This window comes from Linepithema humile, chromosome 4 (genome assembly GCF_040581485.1).
Source record: "Linepithema humile isolate Giens D197 chromosome 4, Lhum_UNIL_v1.0, whole genome shotgun sequence".
NCBI classification, from domain to species: Eukaryota; Metazoa; Arthropoda; class Insecta; order Hymenoptera; family Formicidae; genus Linepithema; species Linepithema humile.
In genome coordinates this window covers 785,869-808,882 of record NC_090131.1, presented here as the reverse complement: position 1 = coordinate 808,882, position 23,014 = coordinate 785,869, and the positions used below count along the sequence as shown (strand labels likewise).

General features: G+C 34.6%; 1 protein-coding gene across 10 annotated transcripts in view; it reads right to left on the bottom strand.

Moving 5' to 3' along the window:
* The window catches only part of nrm (neuromusculin), a 140,223-nt gene that overhangs the window by 1,834 nt on the left and 115,375 nt on the right, over positions 1–23,014 (bottom strand). The window contains exons 14-23 of one of the 10 annotated variants that reach the window (XM_067353453.1): positions 22,733–22,990; positions 22,125–22,142; positions 21,427–21,567; positions 19,045–19,081; positions 12,730–13,166; positions 11,051–11,161; positions 9,926–10,044; positions 5,533–6,105; positions 3,364–3,418; positions 2,000–2,281 (exon numbers count right to left, since the gene is read on the bottom strand). In XM_067353453.1, coding sequence (XP_067209554.1) covers positions 2,136–2,281; positions 3,364–3,418; positions 5,533–6,105; positions 9,926–10,044; positions 11,051–11,161; positions 12,730–13,166; positions 19,045–19,081; positions 21,427–21,567; positions 22,125–22,142; positions 22,733–22,990 — 1,895 coding nt within the window. In that variant the 3' untranslated portion in view covers positions 2,000–2,135. Of the gene's footprint in view, positions 1–607; positions 2,282–2,306; positions 3,504–5,532; positions 6,106–9,925; positions 10,045–11,050; positions 11,162–12,729; positions 13,167–19,044; positions 19,082–21,426; positions 21,568–22,124; positions 22,143–22,732; positions 22,991–23,014 lie in introns of those variants that run through there. The other 9 variants (XM_012362048.2, XM_067353448.1, XM_067353455.1 and 6 more) reach the window with 9 other exon arrangements.

Here is a 23,014-nt window from a genome sequence, read left to right as displayed (position 1 = left end):
TACTACGAGAGTTTACACAAATTGTATCTTAATATCGTTCCTTATTCAATTTCTCAAGATTTTACATGATTAATAATTATTATCATATTATTCTAAGTACAATACATACCATTTCTCATAAAAATTTTATTACTTTACTTGAAATCTATGATATACTTCGTAACTGGTCACCATAAAATAAGATAGAAAAAGCGCGCCAGTAGTATATGTTGTATGAGTCACGCATATTCTGCATCCACGATGCCTTGAAATTCGATAGATTAATATCGATAGAAAAGATGATCTTACTATTATTGCACTCGTTTTTCGGGGCATTCTATATACGGTGAACTATATATATCAAATCGGATGTTCCATCGGAATCGGATTTGTTTCAGACAGAAAAAGTTGGAAGGAAAAGGTGGAAAGCACATATGTACCGTACATCTGTTATTATTGCATTACCTGTCCTTTCTTCGACAGAAATACTCAACTAATGCATTGATTTTTCCTTTTTTATTTCATATCTAACCGTTTCTTTTATTTAACGGAATTAACTTTATAAATACGCACGCAAAATAGTTTTCTTTTCGGACTGAGTGGTTTGAATAAAATTTTAAATATAACGTTTCCATATGTCATCGTAGCGATAGAGCGACCGATTTATCTGCGTGCTATGCAGTGATATTTTATGTCGCTCAGCGTCAGGCTTACCTATCATTTTTTGCAAATAAAGTTTTATTGCAATATTGATTTATAGTGCGCGATTTATCAAAAAGAAATCGCGAGTGCTAAAATCTAACACGAGTCTAAATAAAATTTACATGTAGCGCTATCGATAATTCTATTTTGAAATATCGAACTGCGCTGTGTAAAAAAATGGCAATGATTATTAAAAAGAAATATTTTCAGCTGGTGATGTTACAATAGTGGTGTTATGTGATATAGATGAGATCAAGTGTGACATTTTTATAATAATATAAAATTTGTATGCTGCACGTAATACGCAAAATTTCCATAATATTAGAATTATTTTTCGACAAGCTTGTTAAAGCACAAACTCTAGATATAACTGTGCGTCAAATTTTCATATTTTTAAAAATGCAAGAGAAAAATATTTAAAACTGAAAATCAAACAAACGCAAAAGCAACTGTCGCTTGTAGATCACACAAAAACATAAAATCTCTAGATTAGCAGCTCACGAAGAGAAATGTTATACAAAATAAACAGAGTAAAAAAAAATCAAGAAGAAAATTTGCCCTACCTTTCATGTATGTAGAGAACATCATGAAGAACGTGTTCGACACGCACGTGTGCGTTATCTCTAAGATGTAGTAGTGTAGTACCGAGTAGTAATCTCGGGGCGTTAAACAAATCGCCACGGCATTCCTCGGAGAAAATACGATCACCCGCGTGCTGAAGGAACATTCGTGTCGCTGCGCATCAAAAGATTCGGGTCACTTACCTTTAGACATCAATCTCTTGACCGACATCTCGGAAGTGAAGCTCGTACTGCATTATCACGGGCGTGGACGGTTTGCGAAAGTCGCTGAGACTCGTCGGCAGCCTTGTCTTGAACGTTTTGCTGCGAGCTTTCGCGTCGCTCGCGTTCGTGATGAGCTGCGACGTATTGTTGCCGGCACAGTGATTCGACTGGTGCTCCCATGACTGTTGCTGCTGCTGCTGCTGCTGCTGTTGCTGGTGCGTCACCGTCGAATTCGGTCCATCGTAATCGGCGGAATACTCCGCGACATTGTCCTCGTAACAGTGTGGATACGGGATCTTGTACATTCCTTCGGATATATTACTTAAATCTGGAGCCTGGAAGCTGGTCTCGCAGGCAGGCGGCTCCACGAGGGAACCGTTGTTGCGCCGAGGAGATGGATTCCCTCTCTGTCGGCTCTGCTTCGACTTGCTCCGATCGCTCGGTTTGCGGTGCTTTCGATTACGCTCGTTCTGTCGATTTGTCGTGTGTCGACGCGATGATAATTGTCTCGCGTCATGATTGCCGTAATTCGGCGGCGATTGTTGCTGTTGCTGTTGCTCCTCGTCCTGATGCATCGCGGGCAGATGATTGCCGGTGGTGGCACTCTCGTGATGCATCAGGGTGGACGGCCGACTGTTGTTAGTGTGAACGAAGGAGGTCTGTAGGGGACTAGCTATCGAGGACTGGTAGAGGTTGCGCGTTAGTGGCAGTGTTAGTTGATTCGAACTGTTGCTCGGTAACGGGTAGTTGTGTTGCTGCATCTCCTGCCAAGGTTGCTGCTGGTAGTGTTCTTTGTAGTTGTATAGGCTGTCGGTCTGCAACAGGCACGGTTAGTAGTTGGGATAAGGCGACGGGGTTAACGCGACGAATGGTTAACACGACGTAGAGAGTGTGCGTGAGAAAGCCGGTCGGCCGACACATTACTTCGATTTTCTGATTTTAGGGAGACATCACATCGTGACGATGTAAAGTAAAGATTTCAAATGTTATTTCAATGTAATGTCGTCGAAAGGGTTTCATCGATAGATGCACAGGATTTCACATCGGCAATTCGATGTATAAACATGAGTACGATCTGCACGTGCGATTGGTTTACATACAATTTACGTTTCTATTGCTGAAACAAAGATAATAGAGGTAAGCGCCTTGTAACTTCATCATACCATAGATATAATCTAACTTGCACGTTCTCAAATCCTATTAATCCAACATAAGCATTGCCAGATTGTACGTGCAATGATTCTCTGATAACTGATAAGGACGCTTTGATATTAATCCGTACTTTTCAAAATGATCTCTCATGTGAGAGTATATTAAGACCCTAGGTATTTTATCATTTATAATCATTATTCTAACTAAAAGATAACTTTTAACCAATTTAGTAAGTTACTTTAAAATTTGATATATATCTAAAACGAAATATTTTAATCAACATGTAAATCAGGGATTGAGATATCATTAATTGAAGAAAAAGTTTTTCTTCGTATGCATTCAAAGTACGCGTGTTAAAGATGCCTGGAATAAAAAATCTCCAATCTATCTACCGATATATTAGATGTATCTTTCCAAACTAGTTTATTCCGCTAGACATGTTTTGTGATATAATCTACAAAAATAACTTACAAATTATTGCTTGCACGACAAATTTTTAATATTCATGAATTCTTTGCATTCGACTTTAAAGAGTCTTCGTTGACAAAATATATTTTACAGACTAATAAGTAAAGAAAAATATTGGAAAAATGTTTTGTTTTAGGTAAAAATAAAAAGAAACAAAAATATAGTGTTGCAAATAACAATTGCAGAAACGTTCGAAGTAATATCTCAGACTTATCTGCTTTCGAAACAATAAAGAGCTCGAGTCATTGATTAAGCGTGTGTGACAGTGGAAACTTACTTGACGTGCGGCCAACATGCACAAGGGCGGTCGCTACATAGATGCCCGGATCCAGCTTAGCAGGGAAAATATGATTTCCGATTATAACTCGGCTTCCAGCAACTTTAATCTCCTATTTGCTCGAAGCTGCTGTTTTATATCTATTACGGACACGTAAATCGTATTCATGCAGTAGACGCGACATGCTAAATTTTACTTGGTGCTCAAATGGGGAACGAATTGACTTTTCGCTCGCTGGACATTGCTGCTCTCTGTCAATCGAATCGATTGTAACTCTCGCGGTTAGAGATAAATTAAAGTTGATAAAATTTTTACGTTTTCGATATAAAAATTGTAAGGACTTAAGAAATAAAATGTCACGATAATTTTTATAAACTCTTACAATCGCAATCTTTTTTTAAGATATCAAACTATGATCAAACCACTATAAAAGTTTCGATAGTAGGTACTTTTGTTTTGAGGAAGGCTTTTAGCAGACTAGCTTGTATACATTCCTACTGACAAAAGACAAACTAAATATAAAACAAATGGTTATATACAATTCCACCAAAAATAGGAAACACTTTTCAGAAGCCCAAAAGGCATAAACTTTTTGAGAAAGTTTTTTTTGTTGAAAACAGAACAACGAATTCTTTTTAAGACTTAGAAATATAAAAAATTTTTTAAAAACAGCCTAAGACGCGTGAAAGTACAAGTTTCTAGCTTTAAAACGTTTTTTTAATTTTTTATCCACGATGATCTTTCGCCGAGTTACAGCGGTTGAAAATCATTAAATTTTAAGCGCTTGACCGTCTCGACACGACAGAGTCGTGTGGCCGAATGAGGCTGAGTGCGCGGTGCGCGCCATTAGTACGGCATCGTGCGTATTAATGGCGCGCACTCAGCCAGTCGGCCGCCTGCTCTACAGCGTCGAGATGTTCAAACGCTCAAAATGTAGCAATTTTCAAACCACTCTAACTCGGCGAAAGATCATTGTAGACAAAAAATTAAAAAAGCGTTTTAAAGCTTGAAACTTGTACTTTCACGTGTTTTAAGCCGTTTTTGAACATTTTTTATCTTTACACTTCTGAGTCCAAAGAAAGAACACATTGTTTTGTTCTCAATAAAAAAAATTTTCTCGAAAAGTTTATGATAAGTACTAAAATCTACATTTTATCTACAAAATGCGTTTTTCTAAAATTTTAATTGTTATAATTGTTTTTAACCGAGTTACGCGACTTTAAAACTATACGTATGTGTAAACAGTGAAAAAGCTTTTAATATTGAAATTTTGTTGCAAAACAGATTAATTAAATAAAATAGCATATTTTAAAGCTTAGGTATGAATTATTTATAATTATTTATAAATGCTTCCTGTGTGACTTTTACATAGTATAATGGAACATGGTATTTTGTTCAATATGTTATGAAAATCTACTTATAATTAATAAATACAATTTTTCATTCATTTTAATGAGTTGTTTTGTTCCAAATTTGACTATTTTATTAGTAATAAATATTCAATTTAAAATATGTTCAATAATGACTCAAATGAGAGAAAAGAGTTACACATTTAAAAGTCAATCAAACTGTGTAACAAAGTCTGGTATAAACTCAATCGAATTTAATTTGTCCCATCAAATCACAATTTGCATTTACTGACACAAGCAATTCTACAAACATTTTTCATGTACCCCTTTCAATCGTTTCATTCATTTCACGAACTGACATAATAACGTTATTTTGTGACTTTGAAGAGCACTATGCTTCAATTTAATAATCGATAAAATGCAGAATAAAATGAAAGTCTTGTGTATGTATATGAAGATAGCTAAAACTTGCGGAAATATTAAATTCGACGCATATCTTCCATGTATTCATATACATATTTCTAATTTTAATTTCCACATTATCAGTACGTGTTTTATCGAATATTCTTAATAGCATAAATACTGATTCAACTGTGTTTAAAATTATAATTTGATGCCAGAATATTTTTCTATAACTATAATGTAAAAATTGCGACTGTAATGGCTGCGATGGGAACTGATATTATTAAAATCAATGAAAAACTACTCGACAATGTGAGTCAACGGCGACAGGATCGATTGAGAGGCACAAAGCCGCATCGTCCACGAGCGTTATTAGATGCGGGGGTTTCTTATTATAGATCATCAATAGTCGACAAACCTTAAGCTTAGGCAACGAAGCGTTTTTCGGTGGAAAAACGGGGGGAGGAACATTTTGGTAGGTGTGTTTGGACGGGTCGGTTTTTCTAGACGTCCTCGGTGCTGGTATCGGCGGCATCGTCGGTGACGGCAATATCGGTGTCGATGGCGCTGATCGGGTCAGCAGGCTCATCGACGCCGACGTTTGGTCCAGAATCAATGACGGCGCATCCTCCATCGAACGGACGATCGTCGCGATCGTCGTCGTGCTGTCGCTCTTGTGCGGGCACGTTTTGTAGATCGGAATCGCGTACAGCTCGTATTTCCTGCGAATGTTCTCGTGCCGGCGGCAATGTTCCGAGTGCTTCTGCTTGCGCCCGCGCGGCTTCAAGGTGTTGTATTTAAGTACCGGGGAATTGCTTCTGGGCATGTTGTAATGAGGCCCTAGGTGGCTCATGATCGACTCGTAGCCGGAACTGCCGTCGCAGAGACTGACCGCTCTGCTGGGTGGCCGTGAGGAGCACGGCGAGGCCGTGACGGAATGATGTAACGTGCCATGCAAAGCCGAAATTCGGGCAAACTTAGGAGAAACCAACTAAAACAAAACGCAGCCAAGGGCCATTCGCATACACATACATCTGATAGCCTTCAGGCGTCGTTTCGGTTCGGTGCTGACTAACGTTCGATTATCATGCGCCGTCGACGATGCGATAACGGCCCCGTACTCCCGAGGGTAATGACATTTCGGTAATCGCGATCACTTAATTAGCGACGGTAAAGTCGGCATCGTACAGCAGATTGGCCGGAATGGTGCTTCTCCGCCGTAGGACATAAGGAGGCAATCTATGTCAATTTCTGAGTTGCTATTGGTATTTCGGCATTTGGATGAGGATTACTGATATAGTTACGTTGCTTCCTTGTATAATTATATGAGCAAGTTGCTTAAACTTATGCATTTAATAACGATGTTACGAAGAGGTTTGCTATTGTAACAATGTTATATGCTATCGGGTAGACTAGATAGACTGATTGATAATTCCGCAGATTCAGTATTCCATAGATAATTTTCATTTGATCTATGTGGGATAAAACTGTTGAGTTACATAAATTACTACATTGTAATTGATTAAAAAATTTTTCTAATTTTTATTTGTTAATAATAATCATAAAGTAATTTTCTAATCCTATATGTATTAGTCCAAGATCGAAATTTTATTCCTTTGAGAAAAATAAAAAAATTTCTTCAAATTGCTATTTGTTAAAGTGTAATTACAGTTAATTAAAATATAGCATCGCAACACTTGCAAAACAGCGCGATGCGTTAGAACAATCATTCATTGGATATCGGTTCTAATTATCGAGTGCTCCGCGTCCAGTAACCGTGCTTATTGCCTCTCATCGAATTATACGTTGATTGATTCAGATTGCGCTTGAATTGTGAATACTAGCGAATTAGGTAAACCGGTTCGGCTAATTTCGCCCGGCGCGCTTGCCAAAATGAGCTTTGCACTTGTGGGTGTTTGTCATGTCAGACAGGAGGTGTTTTCCATTAAATAAAACTAGTTCATCAGTGTAATGAAAATTTGTGGAGGAGTGTAATTCACAAAAAACAGAAGTCGTGATTTAATGGAAAATTTAAACCAAGAGCGACTACTGTGGAAGTTTAATAATTAAGTAAAAGCACGTAACTATATCAGTTTCAATCTAACGTCTACTATCTACTGTCTCAAAAGTTACAAGTTTGGTAGCTTTCCGCCTATATAAATATATCTCATCTAAGTTATAAACAATTCATGAACTGAACTGTGAATAGAAGCTAACATAATTATTATCGTATTGCCACATAATTAGAATTAATTATTTCAGTTAAATTTTTTATCGATTTAAACAAGCGCAAATATTTTTATATCCAATCCGTACGAATACCCGATTCAGCGTGTACCGAATTAATCTTATTACTTATTAAACTGAACGATTAAACTGAAAAAAGTCGCGTAATTATTTTTTCGATATCGAATTCAAATAGCAAGTGTCATGTCACCTTCTTAAATTAGGAATGTCACGTTTCATTAAATGTGTAACACCGATAATCGATTTGTTCATTAATCAGCACAAAACCAAACGTATTAATTTCGATCATAATAACGTTACAAAGCTGCAATTCGTATATTTCACCGTAAAGTAAAAAGATTGCAACAATTGGTTCTTCGTTAGTGCGAGCACGATTAAGCTAAAAGAAAAGCGAGCGGTGAATTTATTTCCGCCAAAATAGCAATGCTCGTTACACTCGCACAGCACTGAATTACCTGTCCACCACGGTGTTCTTTTTTCCGCAATATCGATCGGGCTAGGAGACTTTCTATATCTAATAAAAGTATCCGATAGTTCGCAAAAAATGTATCTAGGCAGCGCGAAGAATTAATAGCACTTACTTGCTAAGAATTAATACAATTTCGTTTACTTCTTTCATTGGTAAATTATCCTCACAATTTTATCAAATTGTTAAATTGTTGGTATTGCAATTATCTGTAAGACAATCGATAAAACGTTATCGTAATTATCGTATAGAAATGTTATACACAAGATTATGTAACAAGCAGTTAAAACAATCAATATGCAAAATACATAAACTTGATTAATATGATCATTAATATGATACCTTTCAAGAATCATATTATATTAATATTAATCTTTATGAAAATTTTATCTACTTTTCATCAGCAGTTATTTTGTAGCGTTACAGAGTACAATATTGAAATTTTACGCGAGTAATAATGAAAACGTTTTAATGACGTGCCGAACGAATTAATGTAGTCCGATATGTCATTTCAGCAACATCGATTTTATAATATTTACTGCTAAAAGCAATGTGATTACGAATCTCAACTTCGAAACTGGATTGACAAGCATTGTGTATTCACTACGCTGCGACATAACGACGGCAAATTGTCAGTCACCACTATTAATTATTTTTCTCTCTCCATCAATATTCCAATTGAAATGTGACTATGTCATTTCAAAATATGAAAACTATAAAGACCATAAACGTGTTAAATATTAAAATATGCAAAATTTTGTATTATTTATACTGTAAAGAATCGTTTTCGTGATAAGATGATACAGGTTCGATCGCATTACCATCAAAATAGACTCGGATATACACAAAGAGTTTGGAACGTTCATTGAATTGAATCGACGTCACAAAGTAGAATATCCTTTGAACGACGCTCGACAATTCAGAGGACGATATATTTAGTCATTTGAGAAACGCGAAGTGAAGAAATTGGTTGATGTGATAAAATTTACATCATAAAGTTTTATGTAATGTAATCAACTGCATTTTTAAGATAGAAGAAACTTGGATAATAATAACTTTGCCTTTCAATGCATAGGAATATGATACGCTTTCTCTCGCACGCGACATTGCCTTTTTTGCTGACTAAAAATTCTCGTTCATGTTTTAATTACCGGAATTTTTGTTAGTATAATGGTTCATGTATAATTCGTAGATAATGTCTGTTATTGCAGAAAATTGCATGGTTTCTCCAACAAGAAAGATATTTTAATTTTAACTCTAATTATTCAAATGTAAACAGAAGGGGAAGCCAGTTGCAAAACGAGAAAATTAATTATTTAAACGTTTACACGTGAATCAATTAGTTGCGATAAACGCGGTAACCGAGCGTTTGGATGGGTAAAAAGGATAGAAAAGTGACGAGTGCATCCGCGTGCGGTAATTCGATAAGGCGGGCGCCAATATCATGCGGCCTCTTAATTGCGGAACGGCGATACGGAAAGTCACTGCGAAGTAAACGCCATTATAAAGGTTGATAGGGACCTCTGTTCCTGAGCTCCCACAAAGTGAAGCACGAGCAATACGGAGGAACCATATGTCGGAGTAGTAGAGGCACTTCTAAGTGCCGGAGCTTTCGAACCACGCGAAGGGTCATACTAATATCTACCCTCTTGGCCTTTCACCGCATTTCACTTACTAGCACCTCTCGAATGTATTTGGTCAGAAGGAGACAACGTTAATCGACGAGCTGTTCACGAAACTTGGTGGTTAACTGATGGAACTATACCGAGAGGATATCGATGTCCACTTAAGTTGCTCTTACTTGTAGTTTCCTCAAATTGTATCGACACAGAGTAGGTTGGAAATCGAATAATCTTAGTTAAATATTTTTTAAGTGGCGAAAATGTTGTTCTGCATTGAAAAAAAATTTTTTAAACAAATTACAATATTAATTTTGGCCTTTAACTTTAATATTTAGCATAGAAAATTCATGACTGTTGCGACTGATACACTTGCCGTCGTTATTTCGACAATCACGCTGGTATGCAAATCGAGCCTGGCTCATGCGATCTAATAAAACGTTGCCTTGTTTTATACGCACAATGATTATTATACTAACCTTGTTAGGTGGCGCTTGAATCCCGTGGAAAGGTAAATTTTCGTAGAACGTCTTTGTCCCGGAGTCGGGAAGAGCTTCCGACACACTGTTCACATGATTGTTATTCGCTTGATTGGGATCTGCAATTGCAAAAAGAAAGCGATGTTGTACAAATTGTCGTGGCGTAAATTGTCGACGACGACAGCAGACTCGATGTTTCACGATCGATCAACACATTCCGCTTTAATCCAATAACGACAAACTTTTGTATAAAAGATAGAATAGAATCGTAAAACTCGAAACAAATTGCAAGTCCGAATTGGATTCCAAGATGTGATCGTGAAATTAAAAAATTCCAGGCAATTAATTATAATCATTATAATTCTGAATTACAATCAGAACTCAGAATTTCTGAATGCCGCGACTCAATTCTATGGATTCCAATTCGTATTTCGGTTTTCTCGTCTAATTCACGCTTTATATGAGTACTAAAATTATCTTCGCTATAATCATAGTGCTCATTCGAAACATAGATACATAGCAGAATAATAATGTCATGTCACACGTTTGCTGTTGATAATTGTCATTAGCTACTCGTAACTTCACTAGCAAGATTTCCTAGTTAAAAGAACTTTGATTGTAAGCGACAGAGAATTTGTATGATTTTGATAATATGAAAAAGATTAAGAGAATAATATCGCGATGAATGTTGCGCGAATGAAGGAATACGTGAAATAAAAGCCACGGCGGAAGTCAGAGAATGAATAATATCTGTGATTAATAGTGGTTGCGATAAGTGAAATTTATGTGGTCGATTGCTGTGTGCATTGTTCGTTTATACGAAACTGTGAACTCTTGCGTGCGACATGTGTGATTACCTAAATAAATAATTTTCTATTTCGCACTAATAATTCTAGCACTTGTGTCTGTACACTGTATTGTCTGTGTGCTCACATTTAAATGTATATCTGTTTCGTCAATGAATGAATTCCGACAATGAATAGATTATATCACGTGTGCAGCGATAAAATGACATACAATTTTAGGGAGAAGGTCTGTCATTTTGAAGAAGGTTCTAAATCGAAGCATTCGAGCAAATCAGATTGCAAGCATGCGTGTTATATAAAAATGTTTGATATAACGTACCTGCTCCGGGTTTTTTTCGCTTACGAGACACATTGCCATGATTCAGCTCGTGAGATGATTCCACGGTGTGCAATATCTGCTGCCGCGGTACGATTCTCTTATAAGTCACAGCTAAGGAACACACAATCAACAACGGGCGACGTCACAAACATATAAAGCCTCTCTCATGCGGCAGCTTAATCAAACAACGATCAGATGTTAAAAAATACAGGATAAATGTTTTACTTCAAGTTTTGAGATGTTGGACGCCTCATAAAAGTTACATAAAGAAAAAGATTATCGAATTGATTATATAATATTTCCGAAGCAAGCTTTTTATATTTCTTCGCAACTTGAAATAAAACATTTAATGCACAACAGGATAATAAATTGTAAGAAATATAGAAATATTTTTTTAGATTAATTAAACATTTTTGTGTAAGTTATAAGCTATAAAATTGTAAACAAAACAGAGAACTAGAGTACGTAAGTTTAAGTCATATTAACAACTTTGATAGAAATCGCAATGTTTTTAGCGTTCACATACATAAAACGAATGGATGTGCAAACATATATTTTATATTCAAAAAGCATTATAAAAACTTTAAAATAATATTCATATTTTCCAAGAAAACATATGAGCAAATAATATCTTTGTTATTACAAAATACAAATAATATTTAATATGCGTTCTTTTTTAAATATACCTTTGTCATTATAGTAAATAAAATTTTAATGCATCTTGTATTGAAATCCTTATTTCATATATTCTCACTTTTTAACGTGACTAAGTAATAATGAAGCTCGTAAATAAGCGTTCAAGATCTAGCAAAGTCGAGCATTCCACGAAGTTTCCGCCGGCATCGGATGGAAAAGTTAGAGAGCGTTAATTACGCGCTGCGTATATAGCTATATGCTTAATGAGCTTTTTCAAAGTGGTCTACGATGGTACGAGACATACGCACTACTTCCCAGAAACACGGTGGTGATGCTTTCATTTATCATGTAAAAGCGCACAAAAAGTAAAAGACACCCATAATAGAAAATTAAATTTTAAAATCTATTATTACTTCTGCGACAACAATCAAGAAAGAAACTGTAAGAAGTAATATAACGCGAAACGAATTCTGTCAAGAATGATATCACAAAATCAATATCGTGAAGTATCGTCGAGATAATATTGAGACATATATTGCGTTCTCTATAATATAATAAAGATGTATCGACGAAATATGCTATGATGTGCTCATAAAGCAGATAACGCAGCAAACAAAATTCAAAGCGCATCTTAAGAACGTCATTATTTTTCAAAGAAAAATAGAGTAATCGTTATTATCATTGTGTCGATAATACCACATTTTACGAAGACGGTAGAAATCGGAGGTAAATTCGATGTGCTTTCGCTGCAAAAAGTTTGTTTAACCTATTTGCATTCACAAATATTTACATCCGCGAGTGCGGTCGCACATCTGGCTTATATTGCCATAAGCATATCCGATGTAGCTAATTTTGCTAAAATAAAAAATACGCATATTAAATATTTCATCCGAAATACCAAGTTCTAAAATTTTGCAAACAATCGATGACTTACAGAAGGCAAGCGAGAGATTGCGAATGTAATCGAGTTAACGTTGGATCGCAGTTCGTAATGCCGCGAGTAAACAACTCAACATGCGACTGTGGAACTTTGTATGACTTACCTGTCTTTTCTCTGGATATACCGGGCAGAGTGGTTTGCTCTTTGAGCTGTACGCCAAACATCGCTTTTATTTTGTTAGCACGGGCGAGCATACCGTCCTCGTGCAAACTGCTCATGCTGGCCGTCCTCTGCCCGCTCTGATCTTTCCTACCACGCCGGAATACCGTCCGCGCCGGATTACGGCCGTTCGACGACAATGACGTCTCGTCGAGGAACTTTTGTCTGAGCGGCACGTCGTTATGTTTGGCCACTAGCTCGTTACGCAGGTTAGCCTCGTTTGCGCGAACGCTCAGGCCGGATCGCAGGCTGTGAGTCCGATTGATGTGCACCAGCACGCCTGGCTTCAGAGGCCACCTCGGCGCCGGCGTCGGCGTCGGCTGCGCCGGGCTTTGCACCGAGTCCGAGGATATCGTCGGGCTGGGAGGTCCACCGTCTGGACTGTATAACGATTGAGGTCATGTGGGATAATCGAATCGGGCGGGTAGTCGGGACGACGCAGTGATAAAATTAATTCTCTGATCAAATTAAGGAGAAGACAGGCATTCATTATTAGCCGACTTGATAATGATAAATGAGGAATTATTAGTTTTTATCCCATTATAATTTTGATCCCAAGAGATCTTATTATCAAGATATTATAATATTTTACGTGCAATATTTTCCAAATAATAGATAACAAATAAATTATTATTCACCTCAAAGTTGCTTCGCCGACACCTGATGTCCCTCCTGAGTCTCCTCCTCTTCTCAGTCTTCCTTGCAATTCTTCATTCACACGCGTTTGCGTGTGTGAATACAAAAATTGCACGTAGTGCCGTTTGAAACATTGTACGATTTTTGTATTTGCATCGCAAATGCGTGTGAGTGTTTTGAAGAACTGCAGAGACGATTGAAAGAAGAAGAAGAAGACTCAGAAAGAGCATCGAGCGTCGATGTAGCAACTTTAAGGTCAATAGACATTTATTTGTTATCTGTTATTTGTAAAGTATTGCACGTAATTGTTATGTAATGTAACGCACATTGAAATATTTAGTAACAAAATTTGCAATTTTTAATATTTATGGTTATTATAGATACAAATATATAATTCTTTTATTAGATGTTTGCATAAAAGAAAAAGATGAATAAAAGTGCGTAATAATTATTTTTCAAATAATTACATTAAACTCTGCTATAAATTGGATGTATGTACTTCACATGTTACAGATCAACTTGAATAAGTCTGTTTCTGGCCTCGTGCCGGTAAGTCAATCCAATTTGTTTTATTTTATTGTAATATCATTAAAGAATAAAAAAAGCCAAATTCATATTTTTGTGCTTGAAATTTCTATTCCACATTGTTTTCTTCTTCAATCAAAAGTTGAATATTTATTTGCTCTTAGAGACAAGTCGAAAAATAATATATATATATTGCATGTATTATTGGAAAATCATTGCGTTGTCCCATTTACTCAAGGATCTCAATTATCCCACTTGACCCAAATTGACCGCAACGCGAGTGACAGATGAAAGATCAAACGAGCTGATTCCTGAATAATCAAGTATTTTGAATAAAAAATACTGGCGTATATTTTTAATCAAAATATCAGAAAAATTGTAATAAACAATCGTAGATTTCTCGAAAGAAAAATAATCTATCCGCGAAAATAGAATTTTTCCTTTACTTTCTCGGTGATATTTTATTTTCAAAAAACAATTCGGTGTGCATTCAGCTATCATATATCTCGAATTGCATTATCTAAATGGGAAACATTGCGTGGCGTGTCGTGTCTCTGGAGGGATCAGGAGACCTAAAGACGGGAATAAATCTCGGTGCAGAAATCCGCCGTAGTTCTACAAACGCGTTTGTCTTTCTTCTTCGCTCGCGAAATAACGGAGAATTCTGCGACTAATAAAACAGCGACTTGATCGATACTGAATTCCGTTAATAAATTAATCTCTGTTGGAATAAGTTACCATGATTAAGCGCGAGTTCATTTACGTAAATCCCGAAAAGAAAAATATAAGCTTAATGGTTTGTGTATCCTTTGTTTTATTGCGCACAGTTTAGACGTTGCGCGTGTAACGAGCACCGAGTATAATTAGCGTGACTAAGCAAGTTAGTTGTACTAATTGTACTGCAAGGAATGGTACAAAAGGAGTAGTATAACAATACGTGTTTTAATCCAATTATAAATTCTCTTGAATAAGTCAGCATAATCTTTAAAATAAATTTCACAAATGACGTTAAAAATGATTAACATTAAACTTGGCAAATTGAAGAAACAATAATCAAATTATGCTGTAATAAAAACTATAAGTATTTTGCTAAAGTTATGCTCCACACAGAGAAGACTGTAACTTTCATATTCTCTTTATGCGATAAAAATGTGCCGGAAAATTTTCTCAATAAGATGATGTGACTTTTAAAACCGGGCTTCGACCGTCTCTGGAACTGCATATGCGAACTTTAATGCGTGGAATTTTCGAACTCCGCGGGACAAAGTCCTCACGGGAACGGGTGGAAAAATGTCGTCGCGAAGAATATGAGTTGAGAAAGCGTCGCCGAGTATTGCCGTCAAGCGCGCGTAAGGTATAAAAGATTGCATTGCGGGAAACCGCGATTGCTCCAACACGATTCGCCGTACGACATTTTCCATTCGGTATATTTCTCTCTAGTGATGTAGTCAACGTTTAGGCAGCCTTCTGGCAGATGGACTTAAAGAACCCTTCATCGTTCATTTTGAACAACGTCGATATCTGTCGCTATCTTTCTTTCCTTAATCTTTCGGTACTTTTATTTCTTTCTTTCCTTAATTTTCTGCTACCTTTTTATCATTCATTTTTTATGTTATCTGTTTCCTTCCTACGACTCTTCTCTTTTCACTTTTTTGTCTCTTTTACTTTCTTTTTTTTTAAACTTTTTTTCTTCTTCCTTATATCATTCCTTTTTTTATTTTGAGGCTCTTAGTCACGCCATTGCGTTTCGCTCGTCGATTTGAAGCTTTTTCAGCATTTTATAGTTTTTATTGCACGCTCCGTTTAAAGCTTGCCGGGTTACATCGCTTGTGGATCGAATCTTGCTGAGCGGACGGCAATTATCGACTTGCACGCCGTGCACGCGCGTGTACCGGAGCTAATGACTCGTGTCCGCTAAATCGGGCCGATCGGGAGACCTTTAAACTCGTTTGAAATAAAATAATTTGTCGAATGCGATCGGCATGCGGCACGTACTCTCCGAGATGCGGTGCACGCGTACCAGATGCACTGAGTGCAGCGGCAATCCATCAAAAAAGACTTATCGCGGTGTCATATGTAAGCGTATTTCTTGTTCGATTTATCACGGAGCATTGACAAATGAATGGCGTGAAAAGAAGTTATGATGAGATTGCGAATCCGTGAAATTGCACATTCCAGAGATCGGCCAATATTAACAGAAGTGTACTCGTTAAACCATGAAATCGGGTTCATTCAGAAAATGAAACAATTATTGGCCGCGCCTTGCACAAAATTAGAGCACGAATATCGCAGTTTCGTGTTTGCTGCGTTCACACAGCTGTTTAATTTAGCTCGTATAGACTAAAATAACATGATGCGTTATCGTTGATATTGCTTAATTTGTTCAAAAATTGAAAATATATATTTTTTTTATAAAAGAAAAAGAAAAAAGCTTGAGAAAAAAGACGCAAAGTTGATTCCTTCTTTAAATAGATTTACTATTGCAGAAATATATATAATTTGCATTTTTAATTACAATTAAAATTATTTTAAAACTCAAAATAAAATTATTGAAATTACTATTTTTCCCAATTGCTATTTTTTAACATCCATCGTGTACTTTTTGGAATTCAATATCGAACAATCGGGTCATCGCATTCTAACACTTGCTACCAGAAAAAATATATTTACATTTAAAGCGTACTGCTTGGTGCTGGTGTAATTTGAATCTATAGTGAACTCTAGGATCTATAGGGAACAGATTTCTAATGTCCTTAAATGCCATGCAGGAATGAATGCATCGTTTTACATCCTGTTTAGACCCGAGGCAACAATTTGCACAGTACAGTCCCTTTTGTCATAGTCACGCGACATTTCTCCATCACGCGAAGAATATGATTATTGAGAAGTGCCGCATTCAGTAGTTCAACAATAAAACTTCGCAGACGCGCGGTCGGTCGTATCGGCAGAATAAACACGTTTGTTTCGTTTTTCCAAACAATTTCCCATGTGGGCATTATTTTTTTTAATCAAGCGTTGCTAACTTCTCGTTCACGAATAGTAAGACCAGAAATTTCTACGTGTTTATTGTGTATAGAGTAACCAATCCGTTTCCGTTATAAATAATTCCTTGTATATTTTCTCAAAAATACAAAAAAATGCTTAGTACGAGAACCGATTTTGACAAGAGAAAGGACTAAATTAAATGTAAACTCGATGCGCAACTCGTGACGTGAGATAAAACGTGTCGCTATACCGTCCCGTGTATCAAAAAAATTGCGTCTGTGATAAAAGTTATATGGCGAAAAATGAGGATGCATTCTATCTAAAAATATAGTATTAAAGCAACCTTGAACGTTCGCGTTTAAAAATATTTTCCAACTGCTCCTTTGTAGCAACATAACTTATAACATTACGTTGCAAGAAGCTTGCGGCGCGCATTTTTCCAACAACAAAAGGTTACGCTTCTACAACATCAACTTATAGATAGGTAGAAAAATAGGATAATTTTAATCTTCATAAATAGTTGCGAAGAGAACTTTCTACACGATCGAGTTTTTAATTATATTGCACTTTCCGTACACAAAGTGGATTATAAATAGAATTGTATCAAACTTTCGCTACGCGTCTCCCGTTGTAGCTTTAAAATTATTAATCTAACTAGAGCGGCATTTCTCAATTTTTGTCGCCGATTCCCAAGATAGATAGAGTGCCGGGAAATGCTTACCCTAATCCGTGCAACCCGCCACCTACCTTGTAATTCGGAGGATATCCGTGGTAACTTTGCATGGTCATTACAAGCCGTAGTAACGATTACAAGCGATCTTCGTTAAATTATGCAAGGAGCTACACGCGCGCGGTAACTGCGGCACATGAAAGAGCGTTATGTAGAACACTCCGCGATGAACTAACTACCTACCTTGCCCAAGTTGACAGTAAACTATTGTAAGCCGGAAGTAATTGTTACATTATGCAGTAGGATATGTATTCAGGCGTGTATAGAGAGAGAACCACTTCCTGCGAGATTTCAGATCGGAGACGAACTTGCATGCTATCGTGTATACAAGCGCCAATAGAACTATCCTTTACGTGTTTATCGATCACGAAGCGTGAAATATTACTTTTGTTAATTAATGTGAGAAGTTATCGCACGAAGGTATATCGAGAAGATATATTCAGGCATTCGAAGTGCGCTGGTATACGGCGATACAATATAATAGCAATTATATGTTTTCTCACATTTTTTTCTATTTTGACCGTTGAATATATCGCACCAACACCAGAATAACTCTGGTCAGTAAAATGAGATAAAGTGAATTTGTAATTTGATGGTAATTATATTTCAACGTGTGCACAGTCTATTAGATGATAATCTGTGCGGTGTTTATATATATATATATACTTGTTTGAGTTTTGTGTTTGCGTTGCGCAGTCCATTAATGGTTCATTCCATAAACATTTTATAAATTTATAATAATATGTGTAATTCTATTATTATGTATACTGATAACACTTTATATGGAAATAATTCTAATAATTTTATTTTGTCATGTGCAAAGTACGTATCATAAATTCTTGTGTTTTTCATTTATTTAATTGTTTCTGCTGTTTAATGTAATTAATATAAATGACTTATTAATTTTTCTAAAGTGTGTCAACTAGCATGGAAAAACTTCTTATATAGTATATTGTGTTGATCAGAAAATTCCTTCAGAATTTTCGATAAAAATAGAAGATAAAAATTCCAAGAAAGTTTCTAATCAATTCAATATATAAATTGACGAGAATTATTTCACACTCATCTATTAAATGCCCCTAAATCTATCATTTAAAGTATTATGAAGAAGACATACAAATAACAATGGACAAACTACATTCATAGAGATTACGTACGCATAATAATACAGCATGCATATCTACTATAACAATAGAGAACTACTACGTGCATTATAAAACGAAAAATGCGTTCTACCCTCTTAGCAAGCCGGCAGGTTTTTCCCATTGCTTCTATATGCAAGCAAACCTAAACAAGACTGCCTCCAAGCTGACAAATTAAGACCGAATTGTTTAACCAAAAAAACATAAATAAAAAACGCAATGTGCTGCGGTTCATACTTACTGTTCGCGTTCCTCCATGTGGACCACCCGAGTAATGTCTGTGTTTTGTTTAGCAAGTCCAAATTAAAAAGTAGAGCAGAAACGAATCAGTTTCGTGTTAGTGAAAACTACTCTGAACAAACGCATGCATGCTGCCATAATGTTAACTGTCGTTAATTGAGAACAACACTTGTTAATATATTTTTCCGTTTATAAAATTATCTTAAATCTATATTTATATTGGGAAATTATTACAAGTGTAATGAAAAACGCTTTTTAAGAAAATTTGATATTACATTTGACTTCTACATTATGCTCGCAATTTTACAGGAATATGATAGCTTGTGTAATTAAAAGCACTGCTCTAATGTCATTTAATATTAATACATGAGTGCTCCAACTTTGAAACACAATAACATTCATTGTAGAAATTTTGTAATAATAATTTTATTAATTAACTCATTATATTTATATTTTTGTTGAATGTATTTTTGTGCTATGTTTGTTTTCCAAAAAATAATATTACTACATTTATGTAATATACATGCAATTAATTAACTAAAATAATAATGAAAGAATTGGAAACGAAATAAAGAGCAATTAATTAATGCTGTAAATGCAAATATGCATTCTGCCGCAATTATTACAGAACAGATAACTTAAAGTGGCAGGACTGAAAAGAATTTCGCCATGCTCTTCAAATAAGATGTTATTAAATTTATTTCAATTAAAAGTTGTAAATGAAATTAGTAACCTCTAAGTAAGTAATATTTTCTCGTTTTATGAATGAGGATTTTCCGCACATATTAATCGTCATTAATATTATCATATTAATTTTTCTTTTTTTCTTTTTTCTCTTTATTAAAGTAAAGGATTTTTTTCTTTATTAAAATAGTATATATAAATCAAATGATTTTTGATCTGATAGACGTAAAGATAAGAAATAAAATATTCTTGGATGTATTTTGAGAATAGCTTGCTTAATCTAAAATAAGTCCGTCTCGTAAATTGGAACCATTCTTTAGGTCAATCAATTTTCCAGACGAATTCGAAACATTTATATTAAAGCAATCTCTATTTATTTTAAAATAACAGAGAATCCTGTCACAGAATAATCTAACATTTTCATTTAATTTAGTTTCGTCTTGCATATTTATTTAATTTGTATAATATATTACATTCTAAAAATATCTGAATTATTTTGATAAATTAATATTTTATAATATTGCATTATCATTATTATTTATGTTATAAATTACCGGATTAATTATAACATTATAGCAGCACAGCATGTGTTTTATTTCTTCACAATTCTTTATATATATCTAAATATAAATTTCACATTGTTTAACTACTTTATACAAAAATATCAATAGTGAGCATGCTTTTATTCTACTTGGTATTAATTGTAAGAAAATATAATATTATAAACAATGTGTAATATATCTATGTTTGTTTGCGCAGAGCGGATTAATATTTTGTTAAAAAACAAAAAAATTTTTTTTAAAATAATTAATTTGCTTCGTAAACCAATAAATATTAAATAAATAAATTAATTCAATGCGATATTATTGATTAATGCAGTTAAGTTAACTTTGATATACTTACGATTATACATACACGTGTGATTCAAATCATTTTTTGTTACGAAAAGCTATATTTTAGTCAAATTGAACTACGTTCAGAAGAAAGCATAAAAACACAAGTAATCAATTAATAATTTTTAGAACATAAAAAAATAAATTGGCATATTCAGATATATATATATACTTAACTATTTGGGAAGATAATTTTTACATTAAAACAAAGGTAATATCTATAATAATACGTACTAAAAACATAAATACGAGGGTTATTTCATAGTATACTTTACTATAGAGATAAAAAATATACTATTAAAGAAATGCACGATTAATTGCAACATTATTTTTTATCTCTATATAGTAATTATTAATTTCTTGTTAAAAGATAAAAAATATTCTACGAGATCACATTTATATTATGAAATGGTAATATATCCACGTTTTGCTAAGGGCTATTTTGGATATATATACAAATGTAAAGCATGTAATGTATATGATTGTATGCCAATTGTATCAAAAGAATTTTTCTGTTACTTGTGTATGTTACATTGTAATATATATAACTGTTGTAACAGCTAGAGGCTGTTGAATTAGATTTCTTCGAGATCTTGTTAAAAATTTTGAATAAAATTAACTGAATTCCGTAACTTTTAACGTAATATTAAATTACATTAATTTCGTGTGTATCAAAATAATAATTTAAGTCACCGATTCAATAAAAGAAGACTCGAAGAAATCTCACTTTACGATCTATGTCATGCAAATCGCTGCGATTAGCGAACGATCGCTGATAACTACATAATATATAAGAGACTACTTACATTTCATTTCGCTGCTTTTCCGTCGACACACGATGTAGATGGCCACGCAAATCAGTATCAGAACTAGTATGATGATCACTGTTACGATGATAATAATCAGCAGCAGATTACCCTCCAATTGATGCCACCAAGGTATGTGACCTACAACGCGACAGGTGTAATGTAGAATAATCGACAATGGCATGCAAACAATGTGTAAAGATAAACGCTCGGGAGAACCTTTTATCATTTATATGAAAATACCGAACACAATACAACAAGCAATAAAAAACAATATAATGGATTTCTCAATAATCCATACAGCGATTTTTGTTGCAAATAACTATGTTGAGTATTTTGCCAAAAATATAGAAAAAGCTTGAAATAAAGAAAAATTTGAAGAATTACGTAGAATAAAAGGATCAGAAAAAAGACCGGATAATTGAAAAAGATATGTATCGCGTTTCAAATTTATGTAACCAGTACGAGAAAAAATTTATTATTTATGTTATAATAAAATAGTGTAAAAATGTATGTAGCAATTCTTTTTATTCATTTATTTATTTATTTATGCAATGCGTTTGAGTGTAACGTGTAATGTATTTATTTTAATTAAAACGACAAATAAATTATTGAAAATCATATATTGATATGACACAGATATTGGAAATAATTACATACAAAATACGTTATACACAAAATCTGGAGACACGACTTACTTTTACGTCCATGGTTAGCTGTAAAGCAACGAAACACGTTAAATATTTGTAAATGATGGATCGAAACTCATCACCTTGATATGATCATGAGTAAATAAAATGATTTGATGAATATGTAATTATGCAAATATATTGCAAATTTATATTGCGAAAATGTCACAGATAATTTTTAAATATAACAAAATATAACAAAATTTATTTAAAGATTAAAGAAATAATAATATTACAATTAATTATAATATTTTGATGATATTTATGTCAGATTATATTGATTTATCTCCGACATTTAAAAATTTTTATTGCATTTTTCTCTCATAATGCATTTGCAGATATCTGATTTTATTGGAAAATTCACTCAAGGCAGATATAGTGGGAAACTTCACTTTGCTCGGTACAACTTTTCAATCATATAACGCAAACTCATGAACTCCCTACAGGTACAAAGAACTTTTGAAATTATATTAGCATTATTTTTTTTCACGTACGTTTCTCTATAAAAATATTATTTTAGAAAATGCGATATTTTTAAATAAAATTAAAAAAAATCCATTTTATTTTTTGCAACTATAAGAACTGCGCAATATTAAGTAAGAAAAATTTGTACTAACCTGGTATATCGCGTTCACATGGTATAGAGTAACCAATTGTGTTATTCGCCACACACACGTATGTCCTCAAGTTAGTGACCGAAGTATCGATAAGCATGTAACTTTTTCCGTTTCGTGTTTTTGCGCCTTGTTCCAACGTATCGTTATCGTTCTTCAACGACCAGGTGAAGTCCGTCTTCTCCGGATTGGCGATAGCCGAGCAGACCACGTAATCCTGGCCCTCGAATCGTTCTTTCTTTATGTGACATTCCGGTTTAACTGCATGGAAAATATGGGACCACC